This window comes from Cyprinodon variegatus, unplaced genomic scaffold, assembly GCF_000732505.1.
Source record: "Cyprinodon variegatus isolate N-32 unplaced genomic scaffold, C_variegatus-1.0 Scaffold1387, whole genome shotgun sequence".
In the NCBI taxonomy this organism is placed as follows: Eukaryota; Metazoa; Chordata; class Actinopteri; order Cyprinodontiformes; family Cyprinodontidae; genus Cyprinodon; species Cyprinodon variegatus.
Window position 1 is genome coordinate 121,340 of NW_015151840.1, and position 15,977 is coordinate 137,316.

A 15,977-nucleotide genomic window follows, 5' to 3' on the forward strand; every position below is an offset into this window, starting at 1 on the left:
TTTCATCTGAATGCCATCCTGCACAGGCATCGCAGAGATATGGATGTGCCTTCTTGCCTTGGCCCATTGGCAAGACAGGACTAAGTTGTCCAATTCTGTGTTGCAGGGAGGTGATCACCACAGATGTTAGTCATACAGGCTGGATCGCTGCATGACAATGCAGAGCGGTTTGCGGTCTTTGGGGTCAACAAGAGTGCACCGAACATATAAATGCACTGGAGCTACCTGCTGTGCACATGGCCCTCATGTCATATGGAACCCCAAACCTCAACGTCTCCAGCCTTGGCTATGGCCACTGGGAGGCTGATTGATTGTTCAGACTCTGTCTAATTAGTGCTTGGGCACCTTCACTTGAGAGCAGTACAACAATAGATGGCATCTATTTTCCCAGTGGTGCTCTGCCTGCAATGAGGGTCCAGTTCCCTCCCCAGTGCCCCATGTTCTGGAGTTTCTCCAGTCCCTACTTAATAATGGCCATTCTCCTTCGACATTACGGTGTATGTGGCCGCAATCTCATGTCATCATGCATCTGCTGATGACCATCCAGTGGGAGGCCATGGTCTAGGCTATCTTTATCTGTGTGGTTCTTGTAGATTGCATATTCCACTTGCTCCTCGAGTGCCTGATTGTGATCTGCTTTTGCTTCTTGATTCTTTGTGATCTTACCATTTCAAGCCCTTGGAGCAAGCAGACTTCAAGTGGCTTTTCTAAAAGATTGCCTTTTTGTTAGCCATTGTTTCATCTAAGAGGGTTGGTGAGCTGCATGCCATTTCTGTCAGTCTTTCACGTCTCTAATGGGATCTAAATTTTCTGGTGTTACTTATGGCCCAACATTGGGTTTGTGTCCAAGGTTTTGCCCCATTCGCATTTGTAACCAGCTGTTGAGTTTGACCTGGTTTCAACAACAGTCTGAGATGGAGCCGGAGTTGTTGTGCTCTGCACAGTAGCTGGAGGCATATATTGCAGCCACTACAACTGTGAAATGCTCAGGCCAGCTTTTTGTGGGCTAGGGAAGTTTCAACTGGGGCTGACCTCTTTCTAAACATTTGTCCCATTGGATTGTGGATGTTATCTACCATACCTATTTGCACAGAAAGGATGCTATTTTTGCTTTTGACAACTTTATTTGCACTACAATGCATGTTTTTTTTCTTCTCTTTTTTCAGTTCTCTCTGGAGCAGGCAGACATGGACAAACAGATTAACCATCACACTCTAGCACTTCTTCTCGTCTTTTTCCCGCTACTCCCGCCACTAATATCGACATAGTGCCCAGATGTGCCTTAACTAGACTAGTGACTAGACCTGATGTTTTCAACAATAGAATTGATTAAATAACTGTTGTCCAAGTCCAAATAAATAATAATTATAATAAACTAGTGAGGAAATGGCACATATTTAAATAAATTATGTTCAGGGTGCAATATCTAAAGTGCAGGATCCCACCTGCTGCAGGTTGGTGCAAAGGCCCACTCTACCAGGAGTTTCTTTGCTCCCTGGGCTGCTATGAGATAGCGGGATTTGTTTTCAGCACCACCCTCTAGGGACGCAAATAGAACAAAAGTTACGTATATGACTACGGTTCTAAGAATTCCGGACGACCACCAGAGATCCGTCTCTTTCACTCAGAATCCTTGTTTCTGCTAGAAGATTCTGTAGCAGCGGAGCCCTGGATGACTCGTTTTTGCTTACGAGTGGTCACCCTGGGTGTCACAGGTGTGTCTCTGTTGGTGTGATTACTTGACCTGCATATGTGCAAACAGAAAATTCAGTGCTTCCAGCACCACTATCTGGCATTCATCTCTGATTCATAGAACCGTTGTTATTTACGTAAATCTGTGTTAAAAAGTGCACAAAGATAGTGTGAACAGGAATCTCTGGAGATTAAGTTCATGGTTCTGTTCCTGCAGTGGCAGGAACAGAGTCCTGGAAGAAGAAAGTGCAGTTCGGATTCAATATTGCTCATCTGAAATCAGCCACGGGAACTGGTGGAAAAAAGAGACAGGATCATCTGCCGATACGGATCACCATCTTTTAAAAAAATATTTTTATCAGAGATCATTTAAATAAAAAAATTTAATTGTAGCTATCTGGAATAAACAAAATGCATTACTTTTCAAAAATGTTCTTTAAAAGTTTGGAAAACTTTAATTTACAAATGAAACATCCAACTCTATCTTTTGTGCAGCATCTGTGCTTTAAAACATAAACAATGTTGTAAATATCTAAAATCGAAAATTAAATGGTGTCCTTCCACATCTACTTGGTTTATTTCATGAATTAAAAACTGAAATGTAAAAAAAAAAAAAACAAGATTGACAAGTTTTAGATAAGTTCAGGTTTAATGGAATCTGGCAAATCTCAAAGTATTTCAACAACGCATTTGAGAAAGAAATGTTTACAAAATGCAGTGGTCTGCAACTGCCAGCCTAATTTATCATGTATAAATAAAATAGAATATCATAAAATATCAGATGATTAAGTACTTTTACTGTACAATTTGGGTTGTTAGAAAATACAGTACATGCTTTCCTCCTTTCATTACATGGATTATTTTTTTTTTCATTTACAACTGATCCTATCTAAACAGACATGTCAAAAAAGGACTTAGAGAATCATAAAAAAGGCATTTTGATCATTAAAGTCACGGCAGGTTAGTGTCACACTACAGAATCCAACATTTGGCATTTTGACCAATAGAAGTCGGCCCCAGGTGGAGAGTAGTTTTTAACAACCACAGTCCATTTAGGCTGATCTTTTTCGTTATTAATGAACTGCTTTTCTTGTGAGCACCTGATGTTCCTGGTTGGATTCAAAAAAGGAGAAAATACTTAATTTTCCATGTGAAATCTACAGAATTTGGAACCACTTTCTAACCAACAAAAAAATCTTTCACAAGCAAAAAAAAGAAACGAACTTCATAATAAAGACACATTTTAGGTACATTTGTTCACTGAAAGGATCAACTTTTCCCCGCTGACATTTACAGACAGCACTGCAGCAGGACGACTCCACAAGAGCCAGGCTACAGAGCGGTGATTCACTGCTGGGCCCGCAAGTACTGGTTCGTAAATTCCTCCAGTTGTTTCTCTAGTTCTGTTGCTTTATGCCTGGACAAAAAACAAAGATGTTTAAAACACAGATTAAAGCTTCAGATCTATCCATACCAACTTCAATTTGCCTTTTGCAATAAATGGACAAAAATGTGAAATCCACATTAGATCCAATTACTTTTTTTTTTTGAGTTCACATAACAAAATGCAAGAAAGTTTAGGAAGCATAAATGCCTCTAAAAGGCACAGTAGGTCTGACAAGGTAAAAACTATTCTCCCGGTCACGGGTTCAGGACTCACCGCAGGATCTTGGAGCGGCTCTGGACCTTTTCCAGCTCATCTATGTTAGCTGTCAGCCGACAGATGTTTTCCTCGAGCTCCTTCTGTGTCTGATCCACTTGTTGACAGAGCCGAGCGAACGTTGTTGCCATTTCCCTGCAAACACGGACAGTGCAGTCAGAATGCTTACACGAGGAAGTCATGATAACACAACAGGCTCAGAAAAACAAAATCCCAAAACATTTTGATATTGTTTTTTAAATCTTTGTATTCATTCAACATTAAAAAAATATATATATAAATATTTTTTTATGTGATTAGTATTGTATTTTGGAAGCAAGCACAAGCAACACTCCAGAGAACTTACTGTTGGACCTGGTGGCTGCAGTTTGCACTGGTAAAGCTGACAATAAGCTGCAGTTTCTCAGTAGCAAACTCCACAAACTGACGCTTCAAGGCACGCTCTTTTGCTTTTGTGGTCCAGGTGAGTCTCTCATACAAGTACAGCAGGCCATAGAGTGAAGCCGACAAGGCAATAAGCCTCCAGCCGACTGTTTTCCACACCTTGAGGAAAAGAAAAAGAGGCTCAGAACTTCTTGGACTGCAGAGTCGAACTTTAATGAACACATCTTTGCTAAAAACCTACCACCCCTCCTACAACAATGATGCCCATTGAGGTGCGGGATGTGAGGGATGCCAAGTTGGTTGCCATGGCGATCATCAGATCTTCCTGGGTCATGAGAGCTGTTTCGTTGCTGGGCGGCGCAGCAATGGATGGGGGTCCAGATGAAGGTGAAGGAGCCACAGATGCTACCATTCTAGAGTTCTGTAGAACAAAATGGTTTTTAGTTTTAAGTGGGTTGATCTCCAAAACGACGGCATAAATGTTAATTTACCCCACCCTGGTAGGTACCTGGAAGTCTGGATCAACCAATTTCAGAGCTTTCTGTGCATTAACAGATCCTAGGTATCGATGAACTAAAGCTTTCAAGCCCAACGAGAACTGGAACTCTATGTTTTCCTGGAAGTTGCTGCAGATGACTGCACAGTTAAGGTCATAGCTCAGGTCGAATGTCCTGTTGGGCACCAGCAAGTGGACTTGGCTTTGGGCCGCAGATGGAAGCAAAGGCACCATGCTGTCTTTAATGTTGCACAAACAGAAAATTCAACGGGACAAACATTAGCATTTTTTATAAAACTGAAATATACATTGACTTCTCTTCAATTACCATCTTTAAATAAAACCCAAAACAGTGACAGCTTGGTTCTATAAATGCACCCTAAAGCTTTTATCACTCTGCATTACCAGTCAACCTACGTCAGCATCACAGAGAACAGCCTGCATGCATGCATGTCTGAAACAGTGACGCATTTATAGCATAATGAGGCATGGGATGATGGCATTCAGCGAGGATAAATATAGCAGTCAAGTGACCAAATGCTCCTGATTAGGTTTGGTCTCAGTGAATGATCCAGTACGAAAATACTCCTCTATAAATCTGACCTGAGTTTTCTTAACACTGGCGACTTCCTGTCATCCCAGTGGTCATTTACCTATCATGTACTGCTGAGAAGACTGGACAGAGACGTTGATAGCATTGGAGCAGCGGAAAGCCAGGTTCTTTCCCATGCCCTTCTCCACGTGTGCCAGCAGATCCTTAAACAGAGAGAAAAAAAAAAAAAAAAAAGGTTAGGTCACGTTTAAGGCAAACATGATTCTGATCCCATGTGTAGCAAAAATCAGCTCCAAAAAGCTGCACAGCTGAGATGTTTTGAACCCCAGTCCCCATGCTAATTTGATCGCTCGCTTCTACGTTATTTGACTTCATACCATCAATGAATCAGGAAAAGGAGCTATGCATCACCAACTTAAGACACAGCAGATATTAAAAGCCAGAAAATTTGCAGAAAAGTAACAGAAACTAAATTATACAAATTCAATTTATTGTAACATTGCAGAAATGGAACGTGACATTATGAACTAATCCATCTGGATTCCCAATTAGCCTGATGGTACAAGCATATATGCTAAGTATAAACAGTCAGTTTATGCTACTATTGTTCATATTATAAGACATCTCTCAAAGCTGATTTGTTTTTCCAACACCTGAACTTAAAGTTTATCTTAACCCTCCTATTGGTTGGCAACCAGGGTTTTGGTGACCAGCCATTTACTTACAGCCTTGTAGATTTTGAGGACTTGAGGTGAAGGGTGGAAATCAGCATGGAACTCATCAACAATCACATGAAGACGGTTGATCTCCTCTCTCATGGCGATGGACACCTGAGTCAAATATGAGGTTCAAAAGTCTTTCCTGAAAAATATGCCTGGCATCGTATTTACAGCAATCAACCTCTATTAGGTCTATAATGGGCTTGTGGCAATAATTAATGTTCTAAGTCAATTCTGGAAGGTTGGTCTTTAATTACCAGCTTATCTTTATTACCAGCATTTATTGCTTCAATTATTTTGTTGTGTTTTAAAGAGTAGCTTGCTAACTAAAGTGCACTTTATTAGGGATGTCCCGATCCGATATCAATATCATCTATTGGTTCCATTTTAGCCAAAAAATAAATACTGGATTTTATTGGCCAGGAGCTAAAATTTCCGATATTTTCATGCTGATAGAAACGCCCTGCTTCTGTTAAGTTTCTGTAACTCACTGGTTAATTTTAGCTCTTTTCACACCTTTTGTTGTTGACTTTTGTTACCCGTTTAATTGCCATTACTTTATTAAGCCATTTCTAAGATTCTACAAGTAGTGAAAGCTGAGCCTCATTGAAACGTGTGTAAAAATGGGTCACTAAGAAAACACCTACAGTTTCCATCATACAGTTGATAGATAGCACTGAGGCCACAATGACGCCTAACCACTTTAAAAAGAATTTCCATCCAAACGGCAAAAAAAAAAAAAAAAAAAAACAACAAAAAGATCTAATGACTGTTTTACTGGTCTCTTCAAAGACTGTAGAGAGAGTCTTAAATGTGGTTATTACCTTAGACAAACAGTTCTTATTTTGTAGATTTTGGACTGGATAAAGTTGACATTACCTTGGACTCCACATCATCACTGATAGCTTTGATCTTCTTTTTTATTTCTTCAATCAGCAGGTTGAGTTGATTCTTGACGAACTCCAGCCGATCTATCTGATAATCTCTGTCCTCCAGTGCTGTCACTCTGAAAGCCCGTCCCACCAATCACATGTAAAATAGCAGAAATAGCTAAATAAATGCAGTATTTAATGTAATTTATCAATTAACTGAAAGCTGCATCTCAAATTTTCATGCATCACAGCATATCTGGCTAAATCTACTCAGAATTGTCATATCATCTACCATAGTTTACCTGTTTAAACCTTTAAGATATCAGTTAAAAAAAGACAACATTAGTTTATTATTAACTGTAACATTAACAATCAAAGAACAGTGAACGCAAAGATGCTTACCGCTTCTCCGCCGCTTCAATGTTGATGGCGTCCATGATGGTCTTGACTTTTTCTGTGATCTGCTTGGCCCTGATAGTGTGCTGCTCAAACTTTGTTTTCACTGCTGACTGCGAGATACACTCCTGCGAGGCCATAACACACAAGTTTACTGTGACAGGTACAGTGGGTGCTGCCTGACCGCCTGCATGACTCGGCACGCGGTGTAGGGACAAACGGGACAAGATAGACACCTGCTGCTTTAACCTTAAAAAATAAAATGAAGGAACAGAAATGGAAGGAACACAGGAGTGAAGAGGACAGCAGCAGAGTGTGTACCTTGTGGCTCACAGCCCACATTCAAAGAGTCACACTTGTGTGCTGGCTTAAGCCACAGAGACATTAGGAAATAATAGAAACTGAGGAGAAATGAGACAGAAATTACATCTAATAAAAAAATTAAAATAAAAAAAAGAAAGAAAACATCTCAAACTGGAATATCTATGGAATACTGTTTACTTTGGCTCTGCTGCTAGTATAAATATATGATCTAAAAGAAGGTAAATAAGTCTATATCATAGCAAAAGAAAAGCATAGATTTTTTATCTCTTTTTAAATATACTTTCTCTTCTGATTTAATTAAGCTGATGGTGAACCATCCCATTTAGGATGCATTTTTGTTATGAATAACCAAAAAATATCCAAAATTAAACATTTTCATTTTCACCAATTGGAAAAAAAAACTGTTGCAATGCTTTTTAACCTGAAATGTTACTATATTAGAAGGCAACACTGTGGCTGCTGCTTACAACTTACTGCTGGAAGGAAAAATTGCAACCCATGTCGTTAAGAGAAGCTGTAGCTTAGTTCACAACAAATTTAAAATATATTGAATTTTAAGCATTAAAATGTTTAAATAGTAATTTCCTTAAATATACATTTTAGGTCTCCAGCTAAAAAAAGGTTTTAATAAGGTAAAATGAATATATTAAACTAAAAAACTAAAAAAAATATCAAACAAAACCAAATAAACGTTTACCTCACCTAAGTGAATCTAGATTTCAGCAATGAAGACGCAGATTGAAGAACAGGCACAGATCTAAAAGGCCCCTAAAGGGGGCCTACTGGAAATAAAAAAGTAAATAAAAACTGACCAGTTCAGTGCTAAACTGGAGCTCATGTCATGCTGTTCCACCATTATAAAAACTGACTCCAAAAGGTTCTTTCTCAGCACCAACTGGCTGGAGGTTTGCAGAGGAGAACAAATGGCCGATCAACACATTTGATGGTTTATGTACCTTCTATATAAAAGGTCAGAGTTCCTTATTTATTCTCCATCTGACTAAATTAAACATAAATAAAAAACTAAAAATAGGAACAGATTATTTCACTGTCGCATATTTATGTGAGCATTTTTAAATCAGTCACATAAACTGGTGCAGTAAAAATATTTTCCATTGGATCCACTGACTGACAGTTTTTACAGATAATAAATTCCTGAGGTTAACAATGTTTTCTTCAAAGTCCTGCTATGATTCTGAAGTGTACAGTTTATGCTTCTCTCATGTAGTTCTCATTTGAAAGGAGGAAAGAAGGTGAGGACACAGTGACTGGTGGAGCCATGTAAAACGGCTAAAAAAAAAACAACATAAAGGAGAAGACAACATCTGTCAGAGCAGCAGCCTCTGCTGAATAAGAGGAGCTATCAGGTCATGAAGGCTAAAATCCACAGAGGAAATCTGTCACAGACCAGAGATTTAAGATTTAACCAAATATTCTAAGATTTATCTAATGAGGAAAAGTGTTTTATGGCACCTAGTAATCAGTGCATAGAAACCTTCCTTTCTACCAAACAGCTAGAGGGCATTTTTAAATTAACTTATATTCCCTTTCTCTGTATTAAAACTGGAATCTTTTCAATATTAAAACAGAAGTTTATTTTATAAAATAATTAATATATTTAAGAACCTGTCAAATAAACCATAAATATAGAGTTTTACAGCGCCAAATCCTGCTGTCAGATCCTTAATATTCATTTTTATTTATACCTCAAACCTTTGCTCAAACGTCTGGAACTCCTTCAGTCTCTCCTTGAAACCTTCAGCCAGAGCGCCACCTGTTGGATGAAAGTATAACCTCAGAAACACTGTTAACTAATCTTTATTAGAGACTTAACATTTTAACTTTTAAACCATCATAAAAATTCCAATTTGGCTTACTGCTCTATTGACACTTTTCTATTTATAGCACAGATTTGTATATTATCTTTATAAACCTTTGCAGTGAGTAAATAAATCAAACTAATACAAGAAAAATTGATATGCACCAATAGGAGCAGCATGTGCAGTACTTTCTATGCTCACCTGTCTCAGGCATGCCCTGAGCTCGCTGCATACGGGAGTTGAGCACCTCTTTTGCAGAAACAAAGAAGATGTGGTCAGGTGCTTGATCACGTTCCACAACTTTTAACTCCTCCACCAGGAAGTTCACGCAGCGATCCGTGTGCTGCTTCCTCACCTGGAAAAATGAAGAGGTGTATAACGCTTTATAGTAAGGGATGAGGGTGCTAGACAAAATAATGCGTTATAATTTAGATTGTAAAATGACATTTAATAGTTTAAAGAGGCTTCTGGTGTGAGAGGTTTAACTCACATCCTCCATGTACTCTGGTTCGTTTGCAGAGGCGTCCCAGCGATTGTTCAGGATGAAGATGTTTGGCTTTGAGAGGCGCTCGTTCACTTTGTGGAAAAAGTGTTTTTCCTGGATTGAGAAATTAAACATTGCGTTGCAGTAAACAAAGCAGCTGATAGCAGGGAAGAAAGAAACTGTTTATTTTCTTTAAATAAATAGAAAAGTTCCTGTCAAGCACCGTTAAACATCAGAAAATAAATGCGTAAATCTCATTCCAAGGTTTGGTTCATTTCCACTGGAAACCCTATGTAAGAACGTAATGTTGCTTTCTCTTTAAGAGCAGCAGCGTGATGAAGGCGCTCCGTGAGTGACTCTGTTGAGCTTCACATAGCATGAATGCCTGAACAGACACAGGAAAGTGTGGCCTTTCTAAGAGTGTGCAGGAAAGTACACATGCTGGCTACTGTGGTGCACAGAAGCAATGGAAACAACTAAAGTAGTTACTTTGGAAATTCAACTAACTGTTTCATTTCTGGTCAAACTGAAACCATTTAAAATTCAAAGGAAAAAGAAACTTTAAATAATCAGTAAATAATTATTCAATTTAACTATGCAGTAGGTCAAAATCATTTAAACCTACATTTTTCCAAAATTGTGAAACAAGGTGTAAAATAATGGGAAAAAAACAAACAAACACTAAAAGCAATGCATACAGCACAGCAATGCTGTTTTTGTTTTTTTTTTAAACCAAGGCATATCTCGCATATCTCACAATGACATGACAGATTTATTAAAGATGGCATCAGCTTAACACAGGAAGGAGTTATGCAAACATTTTATAATGAATGATTTTAAAGGTTACGTAACCAGCCTAACGCCTCAAGCAGAATGAAAGCAGATAGACAGCTACTGTAAATCCAGAAAGCCGGGTGTGTGAAGTTTACCGTGTTCATGAGCGTCGACTCAGAGTTCGCCACCAGCACAAAGACGTCAGCATCCAGGCAAAACTTGTCAATCCAGCTGTCCAGTTGTGTTGTGACATCCGTCCCTGGGCTAAAGAGTCAAAAGTGTCATATTAAAAAGACAAGGCCAATTTTTGTTTTTACATTTTTGCAATAAAAAACGTCCAACTATTTAAACTATTTTTCCAGGTAGCTTACCTGTCCACGAGGACCAGGTCGTCCCGAAGCAGAGCACATTTGGTCTTTGGCCAGAAGACTCGAACCAGGCAGCCAGCATCCAGGCTTTCATCCATATGAAGAGCGTGGGCAAGCTGGTTTACAGTCTGCAGAAGGATTGGAGGAGATAGGATGACTAAATCTTCTTTATTTGACAAGGTACAATAATCAACATTTTACAAAGTAAACATGCTGGAGTTAACTAAATTTAGCTAGTTTTCGCCAGCAGTCTCTTTGAATGGACATATATTTAACTGATGTTGCGCTAAGCAATAGTCTAAAGAATCTCTGGAAAATTATTAAATAGCTGTAACCACAAACCAGAAGGCTGCTTCATAACTGCTTTACAAATAAAATAAAAAAAAAAAATCAAATGATTAATTTTCTATAAGACAATGCAGAAAAAATATTTATTCTTTGAGCTCAAATAAAACAGGAATTTGGTTTTGGCTATAATAGGCCAGGTTGGAGCCTCTCAAAATACAGCAAACATTAAACCACATTCTAAGCATATTAGGTAAAACCTTAACTCCACTATAACAATGATATTTGGCAGGAAAAAAAGAAAAGTATTTATCGACCAAATTCTGACATTGGAAGCGATTTTGTTTGTTTTTTTTTCTAGTGGGGTAAATCCATTTCATGCTATGTCTGCATTTACAGGTTAAAGGAAAGAGGACAGGGTATCGTATGTAGGCGTTTCCACTTTAGACACCTGACACTGCAGTAAACATCCCTCAGCCTGCTTTGCATGGTTTCAGACATGTGGAGATTCCCACCAATGTCTGGTGTCCAAGGACAAAGGGAAAGCAAGTAATGAGACTAGGACAAAGCTGGTGTTAAAGTAGGAAAATAGCAATCTAGTGTCCACATTTTCCATGATGATACACAAGAAAACTTTATATATCATCTTTTCCCCTGTTCCATTTACATTTTATTACATGATTTAAAGAAAAACTGTCTTAAATGTTTTTTTTTTTCATAACAAATCAAATTCAGAAAAATCTTAAAGCTCCTAAAAGAGCAAAGCTCTCATATCATCCCTTATCAAAAATCAACCTCACCTACTTTGTTACAAACTCTTTCACAACTGCAAAATCATCACTCAATCCACTTTTCTCCTACCCCTATTATATTTTTCCAGATTGTGGTTATGTGAACACAATAAAAAGGATTCCTAACATCCTCTTGCTTTGTATCCGTCTAAGAAGCAGAAAACAGCAGCAGATCCAACCCAGTTAGAATGAAAGGCTTATAACCTAGATTTGTGTTAAACTTGGTCTGTGGTCTACATACAATAGGTCTGATGTCATGAAAATGTGACGAGTTTATATATATTTACTATACAAAACAAAATTGTGATAGCAACAAAGCTCAGGTTTATTTACTTTAATGCTCTTCTCCTCTTCAGAACCCTCCGTTTTAAGGTAGGCTTTGTCTTCATCTGTGCCTTCCACACTCAGGAAGCAGTTGGTGGTGTGACCGATCCCGCTGGGCAGGACGCGATCCCTCAGCATGGCGTTGATCACCGTACTTTTACCATTACTGGTCCTAGAGGGAGATAAAGTACAAACAGACTAACTGTAGAGCAAACCACCTCACAGATATACATATGACTAAAACATATATTTTGGTTATTTTTATATCCAGGGGCTACTTCTAATTTAGCAGTTTTGTTTTAGTTTTTACATGCCTGATATTTCTGCTATTTTGACACAGTATATGTTTCCAGAACCCATCATTCTGCTGAACAAATGTTGGCTGCGAGATCTGGATAACCTTTATAAAGTTAAGGTGGCATAAAGATACTGTTAATAATATCTTTAAAATTATATAATTAAACAGTAATTTCACCAAGGTCATTTTACAGAGTTGAGGAAAACAGAAAGGAGGATCTTTGATCTCTCAATCATCAGGATAAGGATTTCCCTCTTAAGTCCTCTTGCTAAACAGAACCGACATGTTTTCTATTGGATTGAACTTAAAAAAGCCTTTATGTGTTGATTCAGATCCTTGTTTTGGATCCCTGTTCTGCTATAAGATTTAATTATCGCCCGTTTTCAGTTTACATCAGATGTTGACCCCAATATCAGGCATACTAATGCACTAACATGCGCTTGTTTAATGGCAAAAACATTCTAAAAAGATTCCAGTGGCTTGGTATGAAAAAGAAAAAAATCCAATAACATTACACCATACAAAATAACAGAGGGAACAAGGTGCTTCTCTAATATTCATCCACTGTTTTACAACAAATGAAAAGCTCAGTTTTAAGCCCTTTCTGACTAAGGCTCACAGTTCCAGTAAATGTCCTAGTTGGTTTTCACGAATAACACATATTTACATTTGTGAAGGTAGGAAAATAAAATACTAATACTAGGCATGCCTATAAAAAAAAACAACTGGTTGGCACAAAGCTTTTAAACTTTGTTTATTAAATCATGAAATTGGTGGTTGCCGTATTAGTTGTGAAATATTTTCCAGAAAAAACAGAAAACAAAATAAGAAAATTAATCATATACTACAGTTGGAGGCCCACCCCCTTAGACTTAGACTTTCTTGTTTTTCCTTTACATTATTTTGAGTATACAGACACTTGCAATATAGTTTTAAAAGAACCATATATATTGAACTAGATATCTCCATATAATGTATTGTTAAAGAGTAGAAGGGTGAGGAATTGACCAGATTAGATGTGAAAGTGAAACCCAACTGCCCGGGCTAGTTTAAAGTAATTACGCCCAAAGTTAGAGCTGCAGGTAAGAAAGATCCTTCCCGTAAAGAACAGCAGGAAACCAAGCCTCAGGTGAGGAGTGAAGCACATACCTGCCAAAAAAAGCCACCTTCATGTGTCTGCGTGCCAGCACCTCCTTAATGACTGCAAGCTTGTCAGAGTATGTCTGAATCTCCACCTTCTGCTCTTTGGTGGCGATGGTCTCCAGAGCTTTATTCCCATGAATCTCTGTAATCACACAACAATTTAACAGATGGATATATTAACTTACAGACTGATCTGATTGAAGAATGAGAGGAGAAAAAATGTTTCCACCTTCAACAAACTCTGATGTCTCTTTCACGTAGTTGAGAAGCAGCTCAAACACATCGCCGATCTTCTTCTTTGCAACAACAAAGTGTTTTAGAGGGGAAAACTCCCCTCGAGCTGAGTCTGTCCGCCTGAGTGGAGGAGCGGCAGCCATGGTGTTCAATCTGGAGGTATGACAGGTTACAATAGGTTGATTTACACTCCGAGGACAGTACACATTAAACTCTTCGCCCTACTATTTAGTTTAAAGTCAATCAGTGGCCCCACACGCTGGGGAAAAGCGAACGTTCACATTTTTAATCGGCTATTTCATAACCAGCTAATGCTTTAAATACGAAAAAATACACAATTAGAGGATATATATATATATATATATATATATATATATATATATATATATATGTGTTTGTATCTTTTCCTAGCGGCTAACAGACACATTACCAAACTCGAGCCGAGCCGCTATCGTGCTAGCATGGGTTAAGCTAACTATGTGAGAGCAACGTTAACATTAGCAATAAGTATAAATATTTCCTCACCACAGTCCTAACGGGACCAGACCCACTTTACATTACACAAAACCAGATGTTCTGCGCTGACAACCACAAAAAGTCTCGCCGTTGCACTGAAATCAGTCGCTGCAGTCAACCTGTCTAACCTTCTGTTTGTATCCATCCAGCGCTGCGCCAAGCTAAATGCCGGAAATAGAACTTCCGGAAATGTTTTACAAATTAAAAGCCCTCAGACGTTGAACTACTGAGAGCACACACAATCAATCTTTTTTTTCTTTTTTCAAGGCAACCTTTTTTTAGTAATAAAACACGTACTGCTGGAAAGCCTTTTTTTGTTTGTTTTGTTTTGTAAAATGAATTTATCTTTATTTGCTTTTAATCAAAAGGGGGAAATACTTTAAAGAGAGGGAAGGCCTCAGATAAAACAAATAAAATTAAACAAACATAAACTAAAGCCTCATCCTCGGTCACTTTCAAACACATTTACACCACTTGGCATGCGACCAAACATATTTCATTGCTTGAGTTTTTAAAATATTTTACATGTCTTAATTACCGGTAAGCTTATTGGAGCTTTTGAGAAAATACAGAAAGCATATTCTTATCAGCCCAAAGCTCAACAATATTCCTTTAAGTGCTTTATAAATAAAATTGTGTTTTATCATTGGTTTTTACTCATGAATGAGATGTAAAATTTCCAGATCATGATTCTGTGTGAAAAGTCAAAGTTCCTTACATCCTTGAGAACATGTTAAAGATTGTTCTGTGTATGCACCTTGATGTTCTATCTCTCCGTTTCTTTCCCTGAAAAGAGATCACTCAGGACAAACTCTTTAAATAACACTTCATAACTTATTTGTATTAAATATCCAGGAGACATGACAACAGATTTTGATAGAAATTGTAACCTTACTCAGATCAGATAAATTGTTTAGAGATTACAGAATGGCAGCTGCTCACCTCTCAGGAAGTGGCCCCCAATTAACAGTTAAAAAGGCATTTTATACATCTCCAGTCTGCCACATCATCTTATTTTACATCATACACGTTAGCAGATGATTAGATATCCATGACTCCAGCCTTAAAAATATTACACTTCGTTCTTAGCTGAAGGACACAGCTCTCATTCCATTTCCAAATCTTTGCCACGTACAAAATGTAGATTATAACTGTATATCCAGACAAAGGAACTGTCTTAATGAGATTAAAACATCAGTTCTGAAATACAACAGGCAGCCAATACCAAGGTGTAATAAACTCACACATCTTCAATGATAATTATGCTAACAAACATCCACTGATTGGTTACATTTGTTGTAACCAAAGCAACTTGTAAGCTGCTGTAATGGTGATTTTCACTGTCTTTAGGTACCCTGTCCAAGTATAACATATTTCACAAGAAATATGTTCTTCACAGAGGTCTGAGCTCTTTCATGGACATATAATGAAAGATAAATTCTATAAAATTATATTTTTGTGTAAATAAACTTGTTCCTTTATACAGTTTTGGCATTGGCATAACCTTGATAGATGTATTCTCTTATTTGTTATACATCTTTTACAATTTAAGGTTGAGTTAATTTACTTTCAATAGCATTAATATATTATTAATACTAAAGTATTTTTCAACCTGTATTTGCTAAAGATGTTTTTTGTGTGTGAATAAAGCTTATTTTATTTTGAAATTCTCAGTGTTAATATTTCCTTTATGAAGTCTAATCCCACTTGATGATATTTCTCTACGGTGGCCCGAATAGGCGATGACCCACTACATGCTGTAGCCAATCTGTGAACAAAGTCATGCAGGCTTTACCATGTGACTTACAGTAATCAAAAGTTCACAAAGGTCACATCAGTTTTCA

General features: G+C 37.8%; 1 protein-coding gene across 1 annotated transcript; it reads right to left on the minus strand.

Moving 5' to 3' along the window:
• Positions 1-2,328: 2,328 nt before the first annotated feature.
• mfn1 (mitofusin 1) lies at positions 2,329-14,296 on the minus strand. Its single transcript, XM_015402728.1, has 18 exons — positions 14,143-14,296; positions 13,613-13,770; positions 13,390-13,525; positions 11,952-12,114; positions 10,546-10,670; positions 10,330-10,438; positions 9,407-9,514; positions 9,118-9,271; positions 8,803-8,870; positions 6,779-6,900; positions 6,384-6,510; positions 5,511-5,615; positions 4,886-4,988; positions 4,245-4,471; positions 3,978-4,157; positions 3,699-3,895; positions 3,353-3,487; positions 2,329-3,109 (listed from the first exon to the last, which is right to left on the minus strand). Exons 2-18 carry the CDS (start codon positions 13,758-13,760, stop codon positions 3,040-3,042), a joined length of 2,277 nt encoding a protein of 758 aa, XP_015258214.1. The 5' UTR covers positions 13,761-13,770; positions 14,143-14,296; the 3' UTR covers positions 2,329-3,039.
• Between the last annotated feature and the right edge of the window lie 1,681 nt (positions 14,297-15,977).

Excerpts from the sequence above, each read along its gene's own strand:
- mfn1 (XM_015402728.1), bottom strand. The coding sequence starts at position 13,760 with ATGGCTGCCGCTCCTCCACTCAGGCGGACAGACTCAGCTCGAGGGGAG. Across the intron at positions 13,526-13,612 it reads GACATCAGAGTTTGTTGAAG|AGATTCATGGGAATAAAGCT; the intron begins GTGGAAACATTT and ends GTGTGATTACAG. Across the intron at positions 6,511-6,778 it reads ATTGAAGCGGCGGAGAAGCG|AGTGACAGCACTGGAGGACA; the intron begins GTAAGCATCTTT and ends ACGGGCTTTCAG.